The sequence below is a fragment of the Eschrichtius robustus genome, chromosome 5 (assembly GCF_028021215.1).
Source record: "Eschrichtius robustus isolate mEscRob2 chromosome 5, mEscRob2.pri, whole genome shotgun sequence".
Taxonomy (NCBI): Eukaryota; Metazoa; Chordata; class Mammalia; order Artiodactyla; family Eschrichtiidae; genus Eschrichtius; species Eschrichtius robustus.
Window position 1 is genome coordinate 133587330 of NC_090828.1, and position 27378 is coordinate 133614707.

A 27378-nucleotide genomic window follows, 5' to 3' on the forward strand; every position below is an offset into this window, starting at 1 on the left:
GCATGGAGCTGATCTCCCTATGCTATGTGGCTGCTTCCCACTAGCTATCTATTTTACATTTGGTAGTGTATATATGTCCATGCCACTCTCTCACTTTGTCCCAGCTTACCCTTCTCCCTCCGTGTGTCCTCAGCTCCACTCTCTATGTCTGCGTCTTTATTCCTGTCCTGCCCCTAGGTTCTTCAGAACCGTCTCCCTTTTTTTTCTTCATGAGTCTGGCTAATGGTTTGTCAATTTTGTGTATCTTCTCAAAGAACCAGCTTTTAGTTTTACTGATCTCTGCTATCATTTCCTTCATTTCTTTCTCATTTATTTCTGACCTGATCTTTATGATTTCTTTCCTTCTGCTAACTTTGGGTTATTTTTGTTCTTCTTTCTCTAATTGCTCTAGGTGTAAGGTTAGGTTGTTTATTTGAGATGTTTCTTGTTTCTTGAGGTAGGATTGTATTGCTATAAATGTCCCTCTTAGAACAGCTTTTGCTGCATCCCATAGGTTTTGGGTCGTCGTGTTTTCTTTGTCATTTGTTTCTAGGTATTTTTTGATTTCTTGTTTGATTTCTTCAGTGATCTCTTGGTTATTTAGTAGTGTATTGTTTAGCCTTCATGTGTTTGTATTTTTTACAGATTTTTTCTGTAATTGATATCTAGTCTCATAGCATTGTGGTCAGAAAAGATACTTGATACAATTTCAATTTTCTTAAATTTACCAAGGCTTGATTTGTGACCCAAGATATGGTCTATCCTGGAGAATGTTCCATGAGCACTTGAGAAGAAAGTGTAATCTGCTGTTTTTGGATGGAATGTCCTATAAATATCAACTAAGTTTCAATTAGTGTTTCCTTATTTATTTTCATTTTGGATGATCTGTCCATTGGTGAAAGTGGGGTGTTAAAGTCCCCTACTATGATTGTGTTGACTTCCCCTTTTATGGCTGTTAGCCTTTGCCTTATGTATTGAGGTGCTCCTATGTTGGGTGCATAAATATTTACAATTGTTATATCTTCTTCTTGGATTGATCCCTTGATCATTATGTACTGTCTTTGTCTCTTGTAAGAGTCTTTATTTTAAAGTCTATTTTTTCTGATATGAGAATTGCTACTCCAGCTTTCTTTTGATTTCCATTTGCATGGAATATCTTTTTCCATCCCCTCACTTTCAGTCTGTATGTGTCCCTAGGTCTGAAGTGGGTCTCTTGTAGACGGCATATGTATGGGTCTTGTTTTTGTATCCATTCAGCCAGTCTATGTCTTTTGGTTGGAGCATTTAATCCATTCACATTTAAGGTAATTATCGATATGTATGTTCCTATGACCATTTTCTTAATTGTTTTGGGTTTGTTATTGTAAGTCTTTTCCTTCTCTTGTGTTTCCTGCATAGAGAATTTCCTTTAGCATTTGTTGTAGAGCTGGTTTGATGGTGCTGAATTCTCTTAGCTTTTGCTTATCTGTAAAGTTTTTAATTTCTCCATCGAATCCCAGTGAGATCCTTGCTGGGTAGAGTAATCTTGCTTGTAGGTTTTTCCCTTTAATCACTTTAAATATGTCCTGCCACTCTCTTCTGACTTGCAGAGTTTCTGCTGAAAGATCAGCTGTTAACCTTATGGGGAGTCCTTTGTATGTTAATTGTTGCTTTTCCCTTGCTGCTTTTAATATTTTTTCTTTGTATTTAATTTTTGATAGTTTGATTAATATGTCTCTTGGCGTGTTTCTCCTTGGATTTATCCTGTATGGGACTCTCTGCACTTCCTGGACTTGACTATTTCCTTTCCTATATTAGGGAAGTTTTCAACTATAATCTCTTCAAATATTTTCTCATTCCCTTTTTTTTTCTCTTTTCTTCTGGACCCCTATAATTCCAATGTTGGTGCATTTTATGTTGTCCCAAATGTCTCTGATATTATCCTCAATTCTTTTCATTCTTTTTTCTTTATTCTGCTCTGTGGTGGTTATTTCCACTATTTTATCTTCCAGGTCACTTATCCGTTTTTCTGCCTCAGTTATTCTGCTGTTGTTTCCTTCTAGAGAATTTTTAATTTCATTTATTGTGTTGTTCATCATTGTTTGTTTGTGCTTTAGTTCTTCTAGATCCTTGTTAAATGTTTCTTGTATTTTCTCCGTTCTATTTCCAAGATTTTGGATCATTTTTACTATCATTACACTGAATTCTTTTTCAGGTAGACTGCCTATTTCCTATTCATTTGTTTGGTCTGGTGGGTTTTTACCTTGCTCCTTCTTCTGCTGCATGTTTCTCTGTCTTCTCATTTTGCTTAACTTACTGTGTTTGGGGTCTCTGTTTTGCAGGCTGTGGGTTCATAGTTCCCGTTGTTTTTGGTGTCTGCTCCCAGTGGGTAAGGTTGGTTCAGTGTGTTGGGTAGGCTTCCTGGTGGAGGGGATTCGTGCCTGTGTTCTGGTGGATGAGGCTGGATCTTGTCTTTCTGGTGGGCAGGACCACGTCTGGTGGTGTTTTGGGGTGTCTGTGGACTTAATATAATTTTAGGCAGCCACTCTGCTAATGGGTGGGGTTCTGTTCCTGTCTTGCTAGTTGTTTGGCATGGGGTGGCCAGCACTGTAGCTTGCTGGTCATTGAGTGGAGCTGGGTATTAGCGTTTAGATGGAGATCTGTGGGAGAGCTTTTGCCATTTGGTATTACATGGCGCTGGGAGTTCTCTGGGGATCCAATGTCCTGGACTCGGTTCTCCCACCTCAGAGGCTCAGGCCTGACACCCAGCCACAGCAGCAAGACCCTGTCAGCCACATGGCTCAGAAGAAAAGGGAGAAAAAGAAAGAAAGAAAAATAAATAAATACAATAAACAAAAGTTATTAAAATAGAAAAAAATTATTAAAAACAAAAAAATTAAAAAATAATAAAAAAAAGGGAAAGAAAGAAGAGAGCAACCAATCCTAAAAACAAATCCACCAATGATAAAGTGCTAAAAACTATACTAAAAACAAACAAAAAAACAAACAAACAAAAATGGACGGTCAGAACCTTAGGACAAACGGCAAAAGCAAAGCTATACAGACAAAATCACACAAAGAAACATTCACATACACACAAAAAGAGAAAAAGGAAAAAATATATACATATTAAAAAAATTTTAAAAAGGAAGAGAGCAATCAAATCAATAAACAAATCTACCAGTGATAATAAGCTCTAAATTCTAAACTAAGATCAACATAAAACCAGAAACAAATTAGATGCAGAAAGCAAACCCCAAGTCTACAGTTGCTGCCAAAGTCCACCACCTCAATTTTGGGATGATTCATTGTCTATTCATGTTTTCCATAGATGCAGGTACATCAGGTTGATTGTGGAGATTTAATCTGCTGCTTCTGAGGCTGCTGGGTGAGATTTCCCTTTCTCTTCTTTGTTCGCACAGCTCCTGTGGTTCAGCTTTGGATTTGTCCCGGCCTCTGTGAGTAGGTCGCCTGAGGGCATCTGTTCTTTGCTCAGACAGGACGGGGTTAAAGTAGCCACCGATTAGGGGGCTCTGGCTCACTCAGGCCGGGGGGAGGGAGGGGTACCAAATGTGGGGCGAGCCTGCGGCGGCAGAGGCTGGTGTGACGTTGCAACAGCCTGAGGCGCGCCGTGCGTTCTCCTGGGGAAGTTGTCCCCGGATCATGGTACCCTGGCAGTGGCAGGCTGCACCGGCTCCCGGGAGGGGCAGTGTGGAGAGTGACCTGTGCTCGCACACAGGCTTCTTGGTGGCTGCAGCAGCAGCCTTAGCATTTCACGCCCGTCTCTGGTGTCTGTGCTGATAGCTGTGGCTCGCACCCATCTCTGGAGTTTGTTTAGGCGGTGCTCTGAATCCCCTCTCCTCGTGTACGCTGAAACAAGGGTCTCTTGCTTCTTAGGCAGGTCCAGACTTTTTCCCAGACTCCCTCCCGGCTAGCCGTGGCACACTAGCCCCCTTCAGGCTGTGTTCACGCAGCCAACCCCAGTCCTCTATGTGGGATCCGACCTCCGAAGCCCAAGCCTCAGCTCCCAGCCCCCACCCACCCCGGTGGGTGAGCAGACAAGCTTCTCGGGCCGGTGAGTGCTGGTTGGCACTGATCCTCTGTGCAGGAATCTCTCTGCTTTGCCCTCCGCACCCCAGTTGCTGCGCTCTCCTCCGTGGCTCCGAAGCTTGTCCCCTGCCACCCCCTGTCTCCTCCAGTGAAGGGGCTTCCCAGTGTGTGGAAACTTTTCCTCCTTCACAGCTCCCTCCCAGAGATGCAGGTACCATCCCTATTCTTTTGTCTCTGTTATTTCTTTTTTCTTTTGCCCTACCCAGGTACGTGGGGAGTTTCTTGCCTTTTGGGAAGTCTGAGGTGTTCTGCCAGCGTTCAGCAGGTGTTCTGTAGGAGTTGTTCCACATGTAGATGTAGTTTGTAATTGTGGGGAGGAAGGTGATCTCCATGTCTTACTTCTCTGCCACCTTGAAAGTGCCCCTCAGTTTTCTTTAAATGAACTGTCAATGGGGAAATTTTTAAGTTCACTATCTTGAAATTTCTTTTTTCTTTTTTGCCTCTGTATTTACTCTTTTCTAATTTTCTGTCTCATTTCGTCTTAAATGAGGATTGATGTTTCTGCTGTTGTCGTTGTTATTGTATTTTAGTGTTCCATACTCTCTTTTATTAGCTTTGTGGCTATACCTCTTTGGTTTATTTTTATGCATCTTTGACATTGAAATTTACTTCAAATTGACGTTATACCGTTTTATATATAACCTTAGGGCCTTACAATTATATATAATTGTAAGGGCCTTACAGTTATATATAATTATATATAATTATAATTGTATAATTCTGTTTAGCCTACATTCCATCCTTTGTGGTTTTATTGACATATGTTTACTTCTACATTTGCTATCAACATCACAGTATACTATTATTTCCCCTTTAAACTATGTATTGATGTTTAAAGTGTTTAAGAAAAGAAAGAAAAATTGTCTTATATTTAGCCACCTATTTACAACTTTGCTTACTCTTCATCCCTTCTTGTACACAAATGTTCCATCTGGAACCAGATCCTTTAGACTGTAGACTTATATAGCAATTCTTTTTTTTTAAATTTATTTATTTTATTTTATTTATTTTTAGCTATGTTGGGTCTTCGTTGTTATGCGCAGGCTTTCTCTAGTTGCGGCGAGCGGGGGCTACTCTTCATTGCGGTGCACGGCCTTCTCATTGCAGTGGCTTCTCTTGTTGCAGAGCATAGGCTCTAGGTGCTCGGGCTCAGTAGTTGTGGCTCACAGGCTCTAGAGTGCAGGCTCAGTAGTTGTGGCACACAGGCTTAGCTGCTCTGCGGCATGTGGGATCTTCCTGGACCAGGGCTTGAACCCGCGTCCCCTGTACTGGCAGGCAGATTCTTAACCACTGCACCACCAGGGAAGTCCTATTTAGCAATTCTTAACCGTGGAGGTCTGTAGGTAATAAATTATCACAGCTTTTGTTTCAGTGGAACAGTGCTTATTTTTCCTTCAAAGTTGAAAGCCATTTTTGCTGGATGTAGAGTGCTAGGTTGAGAGTTTCCTACTTTTAGCATTTGTTGGTCTCCATTGTCCCCGTGAGAAGTCATCTGTCATTCACACTGTTGTTCAGTTGTTGTCTTCGGTAGTTGAGCTGGCTTTGAATTGGTGGTAGGTTTAATGCATCTAGCAGGGCCTTGGGATCCAAGCACCTGGAGAGTAAGATCTGTCTTTGCTTTTCATTCTGGCCTACAACTTCTTGCATTGCTAAACAATGATTGTCTTTGACCTTGTGGAAGATGAACTGATGAACCTGGTGAGAGTTTCGTTGCAGCTTCCTTTAGATTCAGTCTGCTTCTAGCTTTATGTGTTTCGGAGGTGATTTTAGGCTGCTACCTCCAGGAGGGCTCTGGGACCATGCATTGCACACTTTGAAATCTCGTAACTTTGAGACCTTGGGTTTGCTTGAATGTGAGCTTATGAGACTCCAAAACTGCAAATAACATGACTCTGGAATAGTAGGGCTTTGAGACTGTGAGATGTTGAGATTGCAAGATTGAAAGATAGAGTCAGAAAGAATAAGTCATTTGTCCAGTGTTACAAAGTCACGCCAGGTTGCTGCCCCTTTGGGTGAGAATCCAGGATTCCCTCTTCAGAGCACACAGAACCTGAGTTAAGAAATCCTACACAGGATTTCCAGCTCCCAAAATAAACCTTTTTATCTAGAATTATGCAACCAGGATTTCAATATCAGTTTAAGATATATTCAGTCTACAAATCACGTAGAACCCAAGGCAGGTGCCCCCATTACCCTCAGTGTGAATAAAGGCCTGTTTAAAATTCAGTTTCTAGAAGTGATGCTGCAAACACAGGGCCTTTACGTGCTTGGCGAGTGGGTTGTAGCAAACACAATTAACAGGGAATCCAGAGAACTGAATGGAAGTCTCCCAAGTTAGGCTGTAGAAAAACATGAAATACCTTCAGTGTGTCTAAAAGAGTGAAAAACCACCAGAACTTCTGGCCACCCCCCAAACTCATATTTCAAAGAAGTACATTTTAAAAAGAGCTACACTCTACAAGGAAGAGTCCTTCCTTAGGTGGGCAAGGGATTGAGGAGGTTTTATATCTGCACATGTTGCTAAAATTGGAACAGGACATGTGGAAGATAAACCTGCTAAATAGAGCCATTCTTTTCTGGATTGAGACAATGGCCAAACCTTTGACAGATCCACAGACAAGAATGTTGGATTTGAATCTCAAGGAATTCTTCTCCTCCAAGTCATTCTCTTGCACCAGAGTTTTGCTGCAAAGTAGAAAGAGAGCTTCTCCCTTCTTCGTAAGCCACCATGTGATATATAACAATGATTATATTAATTGCAGAATATCAGAGTTCTTAGCCAGTGGGTGTTTTGTGTCCAGCAGAAATGTCAGATTGTTCAAAGTACCCTAGATTCACAGATGTTATGAGGAGACCATTAAGGTTGAGGTTTGGATCATTGAAATGGATTCCATTCCATACATACATCCTTTACTTGCTGTTCTCTTTGGCCATTTGAGAAACCAATGGATCTTCTTCTTATTGTTTGGTATTGATATGACATTAGCATGCAGGCTTTATCTGTGAATATTTGAGTCAGAAAAGAAGGTGGATGGTAGCTCATTCATAATGAAGCAGGCAAATCAATGTGCTAGCTCACATCCTACCTTAAAGATTAGGTACAGTTGGGCTGATGAGAAAGTTCTGGGGACGGATAGTGGTGATGGTTACACAATAATGTGAATGTACTTTATACCACTGAACTATATACTTTAAAATGGTTAAAATGGTAAATTTCATTTTATGCGTATTTTACCTCAATGGGGGAAAGAAAAGATTAGGTATGAGACTTTGGATTCCATCTGCAGGAAAAGCTCTACTCCAGAAATCATTCATCCAAATGAAGGCTAGGAGGCATAATTTTCGTGTGCCAGATATCTCCCATGCTGTGTGTGCCTTTGCTTAAACTTCACAAGGAAATGTGAATATAAATTACATAAAAATCAGAGCCTCCTGTTCTCCCTCATGGAGCAATTAACAACGGAATAGTTGAAAATTGTGTGACTGTAGAAAAACCATAGGCTTTGGAATAGGACAACTTTGGAATTGAATCATAGACTAATTACTAACCAATTAGATGATTTGAAGTTTTTTTTTGTCCTCCTCCTTTCTCTATCTCTAGGCTTCAGATTTCTTTTTAATCTGTAAAATAGTAATAATGATAATGGAAAGTGCTTAGCGTAGTGACTGGCTTCAGTTAATGGTAACAATTACTTCTGTGAAAGCCTCTCCTTCTAAGAGGAGATTTTTCAGTTATCTTCCATACTGCAGTGATTATGAACATTAGGTTTATCAGAACTTCATTGTGTTATTTACTTAGTATAGCTTTTAGATGTCATGTCTTATGACTTACTAAGATTGACTTATTTATAAAATGTGGAGGAGGGAGTTTCTTAAAGAATAATGCACAGTATCTCTGAAAAAAAAAAATACCGTATAGGACATAATGCAGAATTTTCACCAAAGTCAGATTTCATTTGAAAGATCTGAGAAGTTGAAGGTCTTCTCTGAAAGTTTATGGAGCGACATAGGTGGGTTTCCACATATGGTCCTTGAGCTCACGTGAAGGTGCTGCCATGGTGTCGCAGACCTCACCTGGCCTCCTTTTCTCCCCACAGACCTTTGCAGGAAACATGAACGCTGACAGCGTGATGCACCACAAGTTACTGTACTCTGTGAGAGCCCGGTTCGTTCGCTTTGTGCCCCTGGAGTGGAATCCAAGTGGAAAGATCGGCATGAGGGTTGAGGTCTATGGATGCTCCTATAGTAAGTACCCAGATGGATTATCAACACGTGTGTGTTGGCGAGTGGCACGCCCCAAGCTGTATCAAGGTTACTGACACTGAGAATGCAGTCTCAATCGTTTTAAAGTTATTTCTACACTTTAATGACTTATGCGTATTTGAAACTGTGAAATTCAACCCAGAGGTAGAAAAACTCTTTTTTTTAATCTGTACAAGATTTATTTCATTAACCACAATGTTTAAGAGTGATGGTATACACCCTAATACAGAAGGAGTGATTCAAAATCCATCGAGTTAAAGGTCAGAGACAAAGTCAGTGGCTTTGAATTCCCAGTCAGTAAGAGTTAGAAAGCCGTTTCACTTGCCTTGGAATGATGACACGTAACATCAGTAGATCGTTGTTTTGAGAGATGGTACTTATTTTAAAGGTTGGCCTTAAGCTTCAGTAACAGTGTCGTCTCATATCCCTTGTAGTCACAGCTGCACCCTGACCCAACTGCTTTGTTTTCTGTGGGGCAGAGAGCAAAATCTACTAGCTCTTAGGTTATTTAGGGATGAAGTAACTTGGTGGTGAGAAGATGCTATGGGTTTATCAAAAAAAAATGTTCAAAATGAAGAGCTCTTGGAGTTTGAGATACCATTTGCCTTTGCAATACTAAAATAATTTAAGTTTAGTTCTTTCCTAGAAGTGGGGTGAAGTATTATGAAACTCTCCCCTTCCTTGTTCTAGAAGGGAAAGAGAAGAAACATTTCAACCCAGGATAACACATGAAATGCTTCTCTCTTAGAATTATGCAGGCCCTCCGTCCCTCTGTGAGTTGTTCTGGCTGAATTTAAAAGTAGGGCTCCATCCTGCAGATAAGGAAGCTGGTAAACACTGGTAGAACTGGCAGTCACTCTAGAATAAAATTATTCAGGGAAGGTTCCCATCCCTATAACTCTTCTCTGCAGGTTTTATATTGAAATCGAAAATTGCATCATAATAAATTGTTTTTCTGCCTTAGCAGGGACGTCTCCTGCTTATAATGCTAAAACCCAATGACCCCTCATGAATGAACAAATTTGATTACTACCACTTTAAATATAAATTAGTCCAAGAGATCCTTGTTTATGGTTACAGGAGTGCCTAATGTGTTATATACTTGTACTGTTTTCCATAGTGTGATCTACTGAAGGCTCACATCAGGGTCAACTGAGTGCTCCTTAAAAATACACTTCCTGAGTCCTGTCCCATACATACTGGATTGTGATTTCTGGGGAGAGGGACCCAGAAAGCTGAGTGTTAGCAAGCGCCTCAGGGAAACTATGGACATAGAGTCTCTACTAAAAATAAAGTCCTGCACAGAGGGGAATGACCTGTGAAAAGGTTGTCTGTATCTTGAACAAGTACTTTCAGAAAGAATGTGTTTTAGAACAGATGCTCCAACCAACCACTAGACCAAGGAGAGACTGCCTTGCGCTCCAGCCCTTCCATCCAAAAGCATAGCCATCTACAAGGCAAGGGCGTGCATGCTTCCTAACCCAGGATCTGTGGGGCAGCCAGATTCCCATGCTACCTCTTCTCTTGATAACAGTTGTCACTACTAATGTTACCAAATGCAAGTCCTGTGCCCAATGCACGGTGCAGCCAAACAAACAGAAACATTGGAGTTTGGAGCAGAGAAAAGTTTATTGCAGGGCCGAGCAAGGAGAACAGGTAGCTTGTGCCCAAAAAACCCCCCAAACTCCTCAAAGGGTTTCAGTAAAGCATTTTTAAAGGCAAGGTGAGGGAGGGGCGTGGTTGGTTGTTGCAGATTTCTTGGTGTCAGAATCCTTTGTTCTTGCAGCTGCCCACATAGCTCACATCATGATGTTCTTGTAAACCTCCAACAAGACAAATATTATTCTCTGTTCTGCAACTTTTTATCTTTAAAAGAGTGGAAAAGTGTTATTCCCTTAAAGGTCAGAACATTGAGAATGGGCTGTCCTGAATATTTCAGGCTATAGACAACATTCTTAACTTGAAGCAAAAGCAATAGAATACAAAGGTTAAAAGAAACAGATCTAATATGGAGTCAGATTTGTTCTTCCCTATTACACTAGGAGGTTTATTTTTAGGTACAACGTGAATCATTCATGCTGAAATAAAAAGTGTATTTATATTATTACTTAAGCCATCTATTTTGGTGTGATAATCCTGTTTCTCTTTAACACGTCCTCCTACGTTTATTTTCTCTGTCCTGTCAGTTGTCCTTGTTTTCAGTGCCCATAGCTCTGCATGCTTGCACAGGAAGACTCATAGTGTCAAGTTAAATAATTGACTGTAGGGTAGAGAGAGACCTTTGAGCAACATGTTTAGTTTTTTCTGATGATGGACCCTTTTGAGAATCTGATGACAGAGAAGAACCATCACTTAAGAAAAGTGCCCACTGTAATATGCAAGATTTTCTACAAGATTAAAAGGTTCTCAGATCCGCTAAAGCCCAGATCTTGACCAAGCAAAGGGCTCCTGACATTGAGGTAGCTTTGTCCTACATGGAATCCTCTCCAGGAAAGTTCTGCATCTAATAAGTGCATCCTCTAAGGAGATGAATTACCTTCAGGTAAATAGTGTGAGTGATGGGAAGTTAACCCCCTTGGGAAGCTGTTGGACACAGAACTCCCTTTTCTGGGATGATCCTCCGGCTGGTACTCTATAATCTTCAATCACTAGTCCTGGGGCTTTGTGCTTTTCCATTAGAAAAAAGAACACGTCCCTCTCTCTCAGGTTGTATATAAAACCAAAACCTCGGGGCTTCCCTGGTGGTGCAGCGGTTGAGAATCCGCCTGCCAATGCAGGGGACACGGGTTTGAGCCCTGGTCTGGGAAGATCCCACATGCCGCGGAGCGACTAGGCCCGTGAGCCACAACTACTGAGCCTGCGCGTCTGGAGCCTGTGCTCCGCAACAAGAGAGGCCTCGACGGTGAGAGGCCCGCGCACCGCGATGAAGAGTAGCCCCCGCTCGCCACAACTAGAGAAAGCCCTTGCACAGAAACGAACACCCAACACAGCTAAAAATAAAATAAATAATAAAAATAATAAAAATAAAGGAATTCCTTTAAAAACAAAAACCAAAACCTCAGCGTGTCTTCTGGATCAAAAATTCCCTTTCAATATCATCTTATCCCCCTTTTTTACTGGTTCATTCCGATAAACATAAAACTTTGCTGCATAAGCCATAAAACAAAACAACAACTACAAAAGCCCGATGGTTCTCTTTATCTACCTTTCTCCTCTCCCCTCCTCCTCACAAAATAGCTTCTCCCCGAAAGTTGTCTTTAGTTACTGTTTCCACTTCTCCCCTCCCTTCCCACTGCAACTGTTTCCGATCAGTCTTTAGACATGTGGTGGTCAGTTTCATGTGTTAACTTGGGATGCTCTAGTCCCAGTGATTCAGCCAGACGCCAATCCTGGTGTTGCTGTGATGGGCTTATTTTACCATCTACGTCATTTGACCTGAAGTGGAGGAGATTATGCTTGATAGTCTGTGGGTCTGATGCAGTCAGTTGAGAGGTTTTAAGATCAGAACTGAATTTTTTCCCTGGAGGCAGAAGAATTCCTGCCTGGGGACTGCAGTTTCACCTCCTGCCAGAGAGCTTCCAGACCACGCCTCCTGACAGCCTGCCCTTACGGAGGATTTCAGACTTGCCTCGCCAACCCGTACAGTCACATAAGCCAGTTCCTTGCAGCGAATCGATCTGTGTACAGAACCTGCTGGTTCTATGCCTCTGGGGGGGACCCTGACTCATGCAGACTGCTCTACAGAAACTAGCTTAGTCAAGACCACCAGTGACCTCCATGTAGCTAAAATCCAGTGGTCACTTTTCTCATTTCACTCACCTCTCAGTAGGATTTGGTTCAATTAGAAATTTCCATTTTTTAAAAACCAGCTTTCTCTTTTATCTTGCTCTGTTCATTCTCAAGACTCTGTCTCACGACTTCTACTTTCTTTCTAAAAAATTTTATTGAAGTTTAGTTGATTTACAATGTTGTGTTAGTTTCAGGTGTACAGCAAAGTGATTCAGATATATATATGCGTGTGCAAGTGTGTGTGTGTATGTTCTTTTTCAGAATCTTTTCCCGTATAGATTATTACTCAAGGTATTGAGTATAGTTCCTTGTGCTATCAGTAGGTCCTTGTTGGTTATCTATTTTATATATAGTCGTGTGTATCTGTTAATCCCAAACTCCTAATTTATCCCTCCCCCCTTTTCCCCTTTGACAACCATAAGTTTTTTTCTGTGTCTGTGTGTCTATTTCTGTCTTGTATATAAGTTCATTTGCATCATTTCTTTAAAAATCCCATGTATAAGCGATATCACGTGTTATTTGTCTTTCTCTGTCTGGCTTACCTCATCTCTAGGTCCATCCATGATCATCTCTAGGTCCATCCATGTTGCTGCAAATGTCATTATTTCATTCTTTTTATTGGCTGAGTAATATTCCATTGTATATATACACCACATCTTCCTTATCTATTCATCTGTTGATGGACACTTAGCTTGCTTCCATGTCCTGGCTATTGTAAATAGTGCTGCTATGAGCCCTGGGGTGCATGCATCGTTTTGAATTATGGTTTTCTCCAAAGACTTCTACTTTCCATCCACCCCCGCCCCCCGCCAGTGCCCAGCTAAACTCACAGGGTTCCATGAATTTAAATGCCATCCGTGTGCTGCTCACCTCCACATCTGTATCTCCTGGCCTGACCCCTGGAATTATATATGCAATAAGTTCGCTGTCTCCACTTGGAAGTCTAATAAGTATCTCAAGTTTATTATGGCATAAATAGAACCCTGGATTACCATTCTCTCAACAACTTGCTCTTTCACATTTCCCGTCTCAATAAATGGCGTGATTCAGCCGTTTGCTAGGATAGAAACCTAGGAAGCAGCCTCGATTTCTCCTTCCCCAGAATCTCTACTCCTCGCCATGCATCTATGGTTCATAGCAGCCCTCCCGGTTCCTTCTTTCAAAACACATTCTAAATCCATGCACTGGTCCTGCTTCCCTGAGTAACTGCACCTGTCAGTCCTCACCTAGAGTATTTAAATAGAGTCCATCCTGGTCATGCCAGGATCTCCACAAACCTGTTTTTCATGCCAGCGTAGTCAAAGTGATCTTTATAAATAAGAAAGAAAATCATATCATTCCACTGCCTACTTCATTTAAAATTGAAGCTCTTACTGGCAAGTAAAATCCCTTGAGTGTACCCTGCCTACCTCTTTAACTTCCTTTTACTTTTTTCTGTCCATTGCAGGCTTTCTTCCTATTGCTGACATATGACAGGTTTTTCCTGTTTCCTAGGCACAGAAGAGTTTTTCGCAGGACTTACATGGTCATCTCCTTCAGTCAATGTGATTCTCAATTCTAATATCACCTCTTAGAGAAATCTGCTCGGATCAGCCTTCAAAGTCACCGGCACTGATTCCTGTGCACCAACAATTAACCCACAGTTATATGACTCACTTTTATTTTCTTCCTGGTGCCTGCCACAAACCAGAATCTGGTTTGTTTGTTCTGGCTGACTTGTTGGTTGTTTGTCTCTCTGAGTCCCTGCACTAGAATGTAAGTGCCATGAGGGCAAGCACCTTGCCTATTAAGTGCCAGCATGCATTAGACACAAATAGGTATTCAATAAATATCTGTGGAACGGATGGATACATATATCAGTTCAGTCTCACTGTTTCAGCATAGGCCACCATGTTATTATTCTGGAATTACTTGCCATTAATACACCCACTGTAGTTTCTAGGGAACTGATTTTTTTCTTTTGTCTCATAAATCTTTTTCTCAAAATTCCATTTGAGTGTGTTGCTAAAGACTGGTAGAAATCTAATAGTTTGATAATTTCTGAAGACAAAGTTCTACCATTTTGGAAATCATTAATTCAGTCATTTATTTATTTAGTTAACAACATTCATTTAGCACTTGAGATATATACTATGTATCATACAAAGCTCTGGGGCTTTAAGGAAAATAAGACCTTTTTCCGGACTTCTTTAAGTCCTGTATTTTTCCTTTGGAACATTCTTTATGATTGCATTTCATAAGTTAATTGTGTACTTTTTATTGACATCTGTCTCTTCCTATTTGACTCCCGTGTCCTGGCTATTGTAAATAGTGCTGCAATGCACATTGGGGTACATGCATCTTTTTGAATTAGAGTTTTCTCCGGATATACACCTAGAAGTGGGTTCGCTGGATCAAGCTGCTGCTTTTTTCTGAAATATCCTCATTCCCCTTCACTGGGATGACTCCTGATGGCCATTCACCACCCAGATCAAATGTCACCGGGTCTCTGACTCCCAGACCCTGTCATGTGACCTCATTTTATGAGCTTCAATTCTAGGTCCTATCTTGTTAAATTTAAATTACCTGGTGCTTCCTTGCCTAATAACTAGTCTCTTTATAGAACATGACGGAATCATGTCCTACCTCTGCTACCTGAGACCTAGATCAGTGTCTGACAACTGCTGTATGCTCCCCGGATATTTAATGTTTTGGCTCAAGAGCCTAACCATCCTTACTCATTTCCGAAAGTTTTTATTGTAATTTAAAAAAAAATTATATACTCTTTTTTTAAAAAGTATTTATTTATTTATTTATACAACAGGTTCTTATTAGTTATCCATTTTATGCATATTAGTGTATATATGTCAATCCCAATCTCCCAATTCATCAGTTATATACTCTTTTTTTAAAATAATTAATTAATTAATTTATTTATTTTTGGCTGTGTTGGGTCTTCGTTTCTGTGCGAGGGCTTTCTCCAGTTGTGGCGAGCGGGGGCCACTCTTCATCACGGTGCGCGGGCCTCTCACTATCGTGGCCTCTCTTGTTGCGGAGCACAGGCTCCAGACGCGCAGGCTCAGTAGTTGTGGCTCACGGGCCCAGTTGCTCCGCGGCATGTGGGATCTTCCCAGACCAGGGCTCGAACCCGTGTCCCCTGCATTGGCAGGCAGATTCTCAACCAGTGCGCCACCAGGGAAGCCCTATATACTCTTTTTAATGAGCCCTCTTTTCTCTTCTATGTATTTTATAGGTAATGAAAATTTTGAGCTTATGAGAATCTTCCTTATACATGGTTTCTTTATTACCTCACATTTTTTCTCATCGAATAATTGAGAATATCATGGTTGTAATTCCTAAACTGAAGGTGTTTGAAGCCTCCTAAACCCATTCTGGTATATTCCGTTTTAAAATCTCTAGACGTAAAAGCGTGTCTCCATTTTCCCTAAGTATTTATGTTTTTTAAATCTTTTCTCTTTGATTGCCTTCATTCCCTTTTATAAATGTCAGGGTGACTGTTCCACTTTCCCAAGGTTCCTTTTGCTTCCACATCCCCAGGGCCATCTTTTTGCCACGGTCACAGTGATGCTCAGAGAAACAAGATTTCTTTTGTGTGTTCAGATATGAACACTTGAACAAATGGTCTGCTCTTAAAAAGATGAACCTTCCTGCAAACACTCTTGACTTCTCTGAGCCTCTGTTTCTCATCTATAAATGAGAGTGGTAATTATTTTAAAGTCGACTATGTCATTTTTGAGTTTTGATGTATCAAGCCTAGAGCAGAGTATGTAGCAAAGAGTCTGTGACTTAGTAAGTGACGGCTAGTATTAATGTAGGTGTAGATCCATAGAGGACATTCCTGTATTGCCAGTATAAGTGGTCTTTTTGGGAAACATTAATCGTATTCTCTACCAGGCAAGGGCCGTCTCGTCTCAGATTCAGATCTCTGTTTGCTGTTGCTTTCACTTCTGTTGTCATAATCTTTGGGATCTCAATTTCCTGCCATTTTCAGATTATCTGTCTCTGCTCAAGAGTAGGATTTGATGTGACCTGCCTCTGCATTCTACAAAGACTCAAACACATGAGGTCTTCCCCTATTATGATTACTACTAATTCCATGAAGTAAATATCAATAATTCCGTGGTAAACCAAGAAGATAATTGTCGCATCTTTATAGATAGTTATTTTGAACAAGTTATGCCCTCTTGCTGTCTGTCAAGTTCATTCTGGCTATGCCACGTCTCCCATGTATGGATGGATACCTGACAGCCTAGCTTGCTACGTTATATTCTCCTAAGAATTAGCGAATACCTCCTACATTACCATTTTTCCGCCTGTGTCACCTGTATTATCAACGAGGGCATCTGGTTTTTAAGTTTTCCGTGAGTGTTTTCTCTCTGTGATCAGTTTTCAGATTGATTAGTCTTTGGTCAAACACATTCATGCCGGTGAACCAAGCAAATAAAGGACATAGGTCCTGCTACATTGTTGAGTTGGTGATATAAAGATGCACACATGAAATGAAGATGTCAGTATAGAATTGTCTTAAATAAATCATCTTTGATAGAGACTGTGATAGAAGAAGAGATGAGAAAATGAGGAGAATCATTCTTAGTTGTAATTCATGGCTACTCTTCCTGGGAGAGAGAGCCAGTATCTTCCCTGTTGGTGTCAGTTATTCATCATTAAATTAGCAATTGCCATTAGAAATGCCACCAGCATCACCATCAACACCCCGTCCCCCACTGTCAGTTACGACGCACAGTGCGGTGCAACACACACGCCAAAGCTCACAACAATCTTTTAAGATAAGAATTACTACTCCTAGGTATATAGAAAAGAAAACTGAACTTTATAAAGGTGAAGTGACTTTAGATAGGCAATTTGCATCCTGAGCCAAATATTTCTTCTGAGCTCTAAAAATATGTATTCATTTGCCTGATGGATGTCTCAATTTGCTCATGTCATAAACAGCTCAAATTGAACACATCCCAAAGGGAACTCTTAATCAACTCTGACTACACTCAGCATCTTCTTGTGGTCTTTCTCATCTCAATAAATACACCAGTTGCCCAAACCAGACCTGAGAATCTTTCTTGAAATCTTTCCTTTCCCTTACTTCCCACAGTAAATTCAACAGCAAGTTCTATCAGTATTACATCCAAAAATCATCCCAAATACTTCCATTTCTTTTCATCATCACAGTCACTAGCTTAGTTCATTTACATCATCTATCATCTGAATTTTAAACTTAGCAACCTACTTTCACTCCTCTTTTCTTTTAGTCCATTATCTCTGCGACAGCCTGCAGGATCATCATGAAATACAGAGCTGAACCACTTCCTGCTGGAAACCTTTTGATGCCTTCTGCCTGCACTTAGGAACAAAGTCCTGTGAAGAAAGAACAGGACTGGAGGACCTGGCCTCTGCCCACTTCACTGGCCTTACTGTCCAGCAATATCCTTTCTTCTCTGGGCTCAGACACTACTGGCCTCTGTCCTGCCCTCTGCGATGCCACGTTCTCACCTATCTCAGGACCTTCTAGCTGGAATGCTCCTCCCTCCCTCTGACTTCTTTTGCTCATCTCTTAATAAGCCTCAGCTTTATTATCATCTTCTCAGACACATGCCCATTGAGTCCCAATTTAAATAAGGTTACTCTTATTTTTCTATCTTAAGACATACCATTCTTTTCTTTCAAAGCATCTGTTTGAGCTGTTCTAACAGAACACCATAGAGTGAGTGGCTTATAAACAAGATAAATCCGTTTCTCACAGTTCTGGAGGTTGGAAAATCCAAGATCAAGGCACAGCAATTGATGTGTCTGGTGAGGGCTCACTTCTTGGTTCACAGATGTTCATTTCTCACTAAGTCCTAACCTGGTAGAAGGGGCAAGGGAGCTCTCCGGGGCCTCTTTGATAAGGCCACTAACTCATTCATGAGGGTCCCACCCTCATGACCTAGCACCTCCCAAAGATCCCTCCTGCAAATACCATCTCACTGGGGATTAGGTTTCAACATGTTATTTATGAATTTTGGGTGAATACAAACATTCAGTGTATAGCAATCACTATCTATCTATCTGTCTATCATCTATCTATAAAATATCTATCTCTCTCTCTATGTAGAAAGAGAGAAGGAGAAAGACATTAGATAGACAGATAAATAGATATCTAATAGCTGTTTACATGTGCATTTCATTGTGAATTACCTGTCTCACCTACCGGTTTATGAGCTCCACAAGGTTAAGGACCATACCTACTTAGATACCCAGTTCTCAGCACAGAACAAGGCCCGTTTCAATTAAATCAATTGAAATGTTGAATGAACAACTTCCCCAAAGTGACACAGTCTGTACTGTTCCTATCTCCTTGGGCTTTCCACTATATGTCTGGAAGTATTTAGTCATATGACATGGGGAACTTTCATTAGAGGGAAAGCATCATATTCAATTTTCTAATACCCATAATATTTTTTATTCACAAGACCAAAGTGAGCAACGTACAGTTCCTGAGCATATGTAGTTAAGATGTCAAGGGACAAAGTTTAGCTGTTGCCCAGTCCAGGAGTTCCTGGGCTAATACTCTTTGATTTTTCACTTGTGTTCTGAAGCCTAACTGTACATAAGAATCACCTGGGGACATATATTTGTAAATACATACTCTGACCGTACTCCATCTAAATCATAATCACTGTAAGGGCCCCAGCATAAGCATTTTTTTTTCTGTTCCTACGTAAGTGTTATATGGAGCCAAAATTTAAAACTCTTGTTGCAAAATCCTCTTCGAACTCTGAGAGTCAGTTCATCTTAGGCAACACTGTCATTTTCATGTCTGTGATTGCTAATCTTAAGGATTTTCAGTGTCACATAAACACGTTTAAAGGCAGTATGCTATGGTAATATTAAACAGATGGGTTCTACACTCAAACCACCAGAGATATAAACTTAGCTTTATCACCCACTGATTGTATAATCTCGGACAATCTTGGGTCCTCTGTGGACACAGTTTCTTTTTTGATGAAGGGAATGGTAATAATAGTGATCATTTCATATATACAAATTACTTAAAATAGTGCTTGGCATGTGAGAAGCGTTCACAGAGTGTTAGCTGTGTTCATCATTACCTTCATCTGATAATTAAGCTGGTTACCAAACTTCTCCCTCTTTTACCTTTCCCTCCTATTCAGGACCACACAGCCACCTGTACCTCAAAGGAAGGGGGTAAACATTTTTACATACCAGGTTTCTAAAGGTTCCAACACCTTCATCAGGCCATCTGGAGACTTCAGGCTATGTGGACTTCTGTCCGGGGTCTTCTTTTGAATTTCTTTTAAACAAGGAACACTAATCGATTTTAAAAGCATTACATAAATTCTGATAAGGTATAATGATCTGTCAGGCTTCCCTCATTAAAAATTACAGCCATCATTTTCTATCTCCAGTTACCTTCTTTCCACACAAAACAGACTGGCTCCTATCTTGTTAATTATTGCCAAGTTGTGTCATCCAAAATTCATCAGGCTCAGAGTTGAAGTCATATTCTCTTTCCCCACGTAAATCTCTTTGTCATTCCAGCTTCAGCTGCCCTCTTTATTGTTGGTCTCATCATCTGGGGCCATTTATCACACATGGTAGAGACCACAGAGTCGTATATTTCATCCTTGGCATGCTAAGACCCATGTGGGCCATATCACAGGGAACCTCAAGGCTGAGTTTATAGCATGCAAACCCTGGGGAAGAGGAGGTATGGGGTGGCAGCAGTCAGACCTGGGGGCTTGGAGGCCCCTGTGGAAGCCTTGAATCCCACTTTGGAAATCAGAGCATTTTATCATTCATTGCAACTCTTTCATTCTATAGATGAGGAAATGATGACCCAGAAAATTTCATAAAAGTAAGTTAATTAAAAAGAATGAGATCTGCCTACTCTTCTTTCTCTTAGTTCATCTAGGAATCACTGAACAATCTCTTCTGTGAAGAGACAAATACACATATATATGTAATAAAAACATGTTAAATAAAAAACACTGCAGTATGCTACCTTAAGTCAACTTTTCTGATCTGTCTTAAACAGCTTCACTGATTGATTCAGAGTCTTAAAATCCCTTCCACAGACAATAAACATTACTCAGTACCCCCCCCCCCACCTCTGCTCAGCTTTGGAGACAGAGAAATAAATAACACAACCTCTGCTCTTTTGGAACTCAAGGATTTTTAGTAACTTCGAAAAGCAGACAAGTAAATGCTTGTAGTGGAGGTTGAAGAAACCAAGTCTTTTGTAAGGCTAGCAAATGAAGGGAAAACCCACAGCTAACAAGTTTCCTGATGAATTAATGTCCTGCTGCCCAGGGTGTGATTTGACCAACTGTATCCCTCTGAGTCCCATGACTCATATGCTAACAGTGATCATTTTAAAGGAAAACATAAAAGGAAAAATGACCTAATACTTAGATCAACCACTTAATGCAGCAGTGGGTTCCCACACAAATGCCAAGCGCTTGCCTCCTACAGCTTGTTTTATGTTTACTGACTGTTGAAATTGTCACTGGAGTGATTTACTGTGATTCTCCCACTGGCCTCCTGGCACTAAGTTCTGTAGATTTTGCCCAGATAGAATCATTAACAAAGAGCATTCAATTTCCCCTAAATGTAAAAACATGATAAATCTTTTATTTTAGACAAAATAACAAAGAGTTGGGGGCAGAGGGGCGATGGTAGCTCTCCTCCCATTTTGACACTTAGTTAAATGTCTCATTATGGGAACACTTTCGGGGAGCGACTGTGTTGTTACTGAACCCAAGTTGGTGTGCTCAATGCACAGTGGGTCCAAGTAATACTGAAACGTCAAAGAGTTTGGAGCAGAGAAAAGTTTATTGCAGGGCCATGCAAGGAGAACAAGTGGCTCATGCCCCTCAAAAACCCCAAACTGCCCAAAGGGTTTCAGCAGAGTATCTTTAAAGGCAAGGTGAGGGAGGGGTGTGGTTGGTTGGTGCAAACTTCTTGATGCAGAATCCTTTGTTCTTGCAGCCGTCCACGCAGGTCAGGTCACAATGCTCCTGTAACTTTTATCTCTACATAAATGGAAAAGTTTTACACCCTTAAAGGTCAGAGCCTTGAGAATGGGCTATCCTGTATATTTCAGGCTGTAGACGACATTCTTCACTTGAAGCAAAAGCAATAGAATACAAAGGTTAAAATGAAAGAGATAGATGTAATATGGAGTCAGATTTGTTCTTCCCTATTATAGTGTGTTGTGGCTGAAGATCCCTGAGGATCGTGTGAAGCAAAGGAGCAGTTCGTAATTGAATTACGCTCTTTTCACAAGGGTAAGCTGCTCAGTAGCAGTCTTTGCCTTGATCATTCCTTCTGTGAACTTGTGAACAGGATTTATGAGACATTACCACCCCCCCGCTGAAACCTTCTGTTAACCTGTCTGCACCTTGGGGTGACCACACGTCCCCGCCTGCTGTATATTATTTTAGTCCATGCTTGTCATCTCAGTTTTGTTATCTGCGCCCCTTTTCACTCTCCCAAGCCCCCTCTTTGGGTAATAAGTTGTAGGTATAATTACGCTTCCCTTTATTGCATCCTGTACCAGCAGAGTGATTCATTGGCCTCGTCAGTGTTACTGGGTCTGAGTCCCTGAATGGGACAGCCCATGTCGCGATGATTTTGCATCTCACAGTTCAGCACAGTGACCAAAAAGAGTATAGAATATACCCAATAACTGCCAATGCACTTGAGAATAAACAAATGGAAAGATTTCTACTGCTTCGGAAGTTGCCTAAAATAAATACATTCATTTGGCTTAGTCTTGTAGTTAGTGAAGAGCTCGGTGGAACTGCACATTTCAGGTGTGCTCAGAGTGTTACTGAGGCCAAGCTCATACTGCTCACTGCACGACAGGCCAATAAATCGAGAGGTGAGGTGTTGGGACAAGGAATAGCAACTTTATTCGGAAAGACAACAGACCAAGAAGATGGTGGACTCGTGTCCCAAAGAACCATCTTGCCCAGGTTTGGATGCTAGTTTCTTTAAGAGGGGGAGGTGAGGAGGTAAAGCAAAAAGGCAGTAAGTTGTTGCAAATATTTCCTAGTTGCAGCCAGACTCCAGAGGGACTGGGTTAATTTCTTCCTTCCTGCAGCCATTCACAAGTGGGCCTGGTCAGGATGTTTCCTGTGAGCTTAAATACATGTATTTTAGCTTCAGCTCAGACACAGGAGGCAGGGTTCCCGGACATGGGCCATCATGTATACTTTAAGCTATAGGTAACATCTCTTTAATGATTCATTTGTAGCAAAAGCAATAGAATACAAAGGTTAAAGTAAAAGAAACAGATCCAATATGGAGTCAGATTTATCCTTCCCTATTACAGGAGGTGTCTACAAGTATAAGATCGCCCAAAAACCTAGACGTTTTAAGAAGGCAAATGTGACTGTCAGAGCAAAAAGTCTATCTGCTAAAGTTAGGATTAGAATTTAGAGTTTAGATTTTGTTATTTGTACTACGACTGTTCTTTATGTTGTCTTCTTAAGGCCTATTCTGTTTTTCCAAACTGCTCTCATGCACAGACACATCAGAAATTCTGTAAGAAAAGCTATTCTTAGGAGTTGTCATAGTTAGTTTGGAAACTTACATTGTTTTCACAGTTCATCTGAGGTTATCATGGGCCTCTGATAAGGCCTGGAAAAGTCACAGAGTTGGTGAAGGATCTCTGTAAATTTGAGTTGACTGTAGAAAACCTCTGTGGTCTGTGGATTGCTAATCAAAGCCCTCAAGTGTTCAGTGCAAGTGTATGGTCTGAATAATAATCACTTTTCTTATATAACGTATCATGAGATAAGCTTTGCACTGCAATTGTATAGAAAATCATGTTTACTGCAAACAGCCCCAGAGTGAAAGGCACTGATTTTCTCAAGATGGATGAATCGATGGTTTCTCTTGTCAACTTAGAGCTCCAGCTTTCCTTCCTGTGAGAAAACAGACTTCGTGTCACGAACACACACGAGAGCCTTTTTCAGCTCACTCGGGGATTCAAGCTCAGAGTCTTTTATTCAGTGGAGCCCTTTTTTTTAGCTAGTTTGTTGACAAGCTACCAACATCCATCAAATATGCCAGAATATGCCTCCAGAACTCTGTCTTTCTCAGACGAGAAGCCGTGACAGCTGGGTCAGCAATTATGGGCCCAGTGGGAAGTCAGCCAAGTACTGACATTTCTCAGTACTGCTGGGATGGAGGGAATGTGTGCTGGATTTATCTTGATCTAAAGGGAGAGGTTTGTGAGCTGGAGGACCTGCCCTTATCCTGAAGACTCCTTGGGTTTACAGTCTACCTAACCGCAATATTCTAGTGCAATCTGCCAATGTATGACCATCTTATCAAACCACAGATTGAGTTCATCATAATGAGATTCTAAAAATCGATTTTGAGAAAGAGGGAGAAATGGTCCACTCCAGGAAGCAAATATCTAACAGCTGTGTTCTGGCTGGCATTATATGTTTGGAAAAAAAAAAAAAAAAGGAACTCTGATGAGTAGTCACCATGTATTAAGGGCAGGAAAAAGGAGAAAAAGAACACCCAAAAGACCACATTAGGGAGGGCTTTGTCACCTTGGCAGGAGACAACAAAATCAGGTAATTCCACTGAGAGGGGAGAGGTTTGGGTAGCCAGGATTGGAATGTGCACTGACCAAATAAATAATACGGAAGAACTTTCTAAAATCCAGAGTTATCTTCTCAAAACCCAAATTGGCCATGCACTTTCCCTACTTTAAATACTTTGACAGTTATTTCTCCATTCATCTCAGTGTCCCGTTAAAACTCCTTATTTTATTGTTAATAGGATCCTCCATTACAAACCGCTGACTCTCTCCCCAGCCTCCTGACTCCCCACTGACCTGGCTTTCTTTTACCAGAGAGGTTCTCAAACCTCACTGAGTATCAGAATCACCTAGAGGGCTTGACCACATGCAGACGGCTGGGTTCCAAGCCCAGAGTTTCTGATTTCTAGGTCTGTGGTGACGTCCTAAATCCTGTACTTCTAACCAGCTCCCTGGGGATAACAAGGGTGCAGAGAGCACACTTCTAGAATCGCTGGTCCAGCAAGTCAGACTCCTTGTGGATCTGAAATCTCATCTTCAGGAACGGGAGGCTGCTTCCCTCTGCTGGCAACGCCCTTTCTGCACACCTTACCTGCCTAACCTCTGCGCATCCCTCAGGACTTAGGCGATGCATTATGTCCTCCTGGAGGGGTTAGGCATCCTCCTTTGGGCTCCTCCAGCAACCAGTACTCATCTCTCCCCAGGGCTGTGTAATCGTGTGGTGCTGTCTCCAGCTTAGCCCTTGAGACCAGGGACCTCCACTGAGTTCACTGCTGTGCACCTGTGCTGACCACCGACCATGCCATGTGGAGGGAGCTCCATGGAGGCTCAGATACGAGAATGTCCGGGTGGAAATCGACCAGGATAGGGGGTTTGAGCTTAGTGGAGGTCACGAGGGCAGGGAGGGCATTGCATGTCTACCCTAAAGAAGTTGAGAGCTACTGCTCTGATTGAACTTGGTCTGTGAGTATAAGAGAAAGTGCAAAGAGCAGGGGCCACAGGGAAATTAATATCAACTTGTAAGGAAAAGAAAGCTTCCATTCAACATTATCTTTCCTTAAATGGGAATTTTCTTCCTTATACACACTCCCCAGGCATGCCTGAGTCTCCCTGGACAGAGGCATGCAGTCTCTCCTTCCACGAGGTGCTCATCTCGTGTAATCTTCACACCAACCCCCCATTTTCTCATGAGGAAACATTTAGGGCTTCAGTGTCAAAAAACTCATTATCGAGTGTATGCCTTTGGGCAAGGTACATAATCTTCCCGCGCTTCGGCTTCTCCTTTTTACAAATGGGGAACAATATGGACCTCCAAGGCTGTTAAGAAGAACTTTAAATTAGGCAAAAATATGTTAATTAGTTTCTTTTTCCCCTAGAGAATGCTTAATCCAAAGGAAGAAATCTGTACGAGTGGTTTAGGAAAGCTGTGATAGAGAATGCAGAGGATATATTTAGTTTTGTCAGTTATTTTCTTGGTGCCCTTAAAACTATATTCTGAGATGATCACGCACTTCTTCATTTGCCAATAGGATCCTTCTTTAACCTTTATGCACCTTGCAACACTTTCTTCATTTTTTTCCTGTTTCTTTTTCATATTGTTAAAGAGAATCTTGTTTCAAGATGCATGTAAAACAGTACTGAAGATGTGGATCTCCATAACCAGATCCCATGCTGCAAATTAAGTACCCAAGGAGAGGATCAGGACAAAGGAGTTATGATAATATCTAATGAGGAAAACCCAGCATATGATAGAATTGTTTTTCTTAAGAGCGATACTATAAAAATGTGGTACCTTATTGCCATCATTTAAAATCTGCTGTAGCCAAGTTTGGAATCTGAGTACTTCAAATAGCTCCTGTGTCTGGGGGAATTACAAAGTATTCAGTGGGGGAAAACTTGAATCCTTGTTAAACACATTTTTTACACTGTTTCTCCATCTGTGAAATGGCTGATGAATTTTGCATGTGACTTAATTAATATTGCAAAGGTCCAGGGTATTTGTCTGAGTTCTCTTAGATTGACAAAGTGTTTCTCTCACTGGCCTTCAGTGGTGTTAGGAGGAAAGCTGCCACCCTTCTGAGCTCTCTAAAGATAGCCTCTCTTCTCTGCTCTCATGAGCATCTGTGAATAACTCAGGGATCGTGTCCCCCAGCGGCTGAGTGCATGCCTCCAGAGAAATGAACTCTTTGAGTGTGGATAGGCAACCTGGCTCTTGTAGGGTGTGGGGTGGGGGGGTCATGGGAGAGGAAGTCAGGGGACCATTGACAGCATCGCCCTCAGACACAGGTACTGCACTACGTCACTAAGTCATTTCACAGGAAGTGCTCAGCTCTGAATTAATGAGGAGATTAATACACATTGAAACCCTCTTCTCAAGGGATGCACTGTCCTGCTGGAGAGCTGGAAAATGACCAAGTATCAAAATCTGGTTGGGAGGTGAATTATTGAGGGAGTGGCAGGGGGCTTAGTGGGAGACTAACTCATGGGAGGAAGCTGTTAGGGAAAGGGCCCAGCACTAGACTGATGAGCTGGGTGTTAGAGGACCAACCAGAGAGGAGTGGCACTTGGGAAGGTGTTCAGCACACTCAAAACTTGGCTAAGTCCCACGCGATGGGTTGGATTCCCGGCTCAGCCATTTGCAAACTGTGTACTCCTTTTGCCATAGTGTCCTTATTTGTAAAATAGCAATAATAAAAACAGCGCATTCCTCATAGCGTTACCGAACGTAAGAACGTAAGTTCATGTGCTCAACGCACAGTGAGGCCAAACAAACTGAAACATCAGAGTTGGGAGCAGAGAAAAGTTTATTGCAGGGCCAAGCAAGGAGAACGGGTGGCTCGTGCCCCCAACTCCCAAACTCCCCTCAGGGTTTCAGCAAAGCATTTATAAAGCCCAGGCGTGGGAGGGGGCATGGTTGGTTGTTGAAAACTTCTTGGTGTTTGAATCCTTTGTTCTTGCAGCTGTCCGCATAGGTCAGGTCATGATGTTCCTGTAAACCTCCAACAAGACAAATGCTATTCTCTATTCTGCAACTTTTTATCTTTATATGAATGAGAAAGTGTTACACCGTTGAAGGTCAGAGTCTTGAAAATGGGCTATCCTGTTTATTTCAGCCTATAGGCAACATTTTTAAAACAAAAGCAATAGAATGCAAAGGTAAAAGAAACAGATCTAATAGGGAGTCAGATTTGTTCTTCCCTATTATGATAAGTGATTGATAGGATTAAATAAGTTCATGCACAAAAAACATTTAGAGAATTACAGGGCTCGTGGTGTGTGCTCTGTACATGTTGTCCTAACCGCCCCCCTCCCATACACACTTATGTATATGAGTATGACAGACACATAGATACACACTGAAAATACAGCATGCTTGGGGTGGGATGAGGGTTGGGGAGAGAAGTAGAGGATGAGGTGTGGAAGGAGGACAGAGACAGATTGAATTGAATTCTTAGTGCATTGAGTTTCCTGAAGGGCTTTAGCAAAGGTGATGTGAACATGACAGAATGGGTCAGAGGGCGGCTGCAAAAGTTGAATCCGGGAGGGCAGTTGTGGGGCTATTTTAAGAATATGGAAAGTGATGAAGGCTTGGAGGAATGCCTGCTCAATGCGATGTGAGGGATACTGAACCCCAGGCTCAAACAGATTTCCTTTATACCATGTTCTTGATACCATCTTTACAT

General features: G+C 41.5%; 1 protein-coding gene across 2 annotated transcripts in view; it reads left to right on the top strand.

Moving 5' to 3' along the window:
- The window catches only part of CNTNAP5 (contactin associated protein family member 5), an 879857-nt gene that overhangs the window by 383111 nt on the left and 469368 nt on the right, over positions 1 to 27378 (top strand). For both annotated transcript variants that reach the window (XM_068544014.1, XM_068544015.1), the window contains exon 4: positions 8166 to 8313. In XM_068544014.1, the coding sequence (XP_068400115.1) occupies positions 8166 to 8313 (148 nt within the window). The remainder of the gene's footprint in view (positions 1 to 8165; positions 8314 to 27378) is intronic.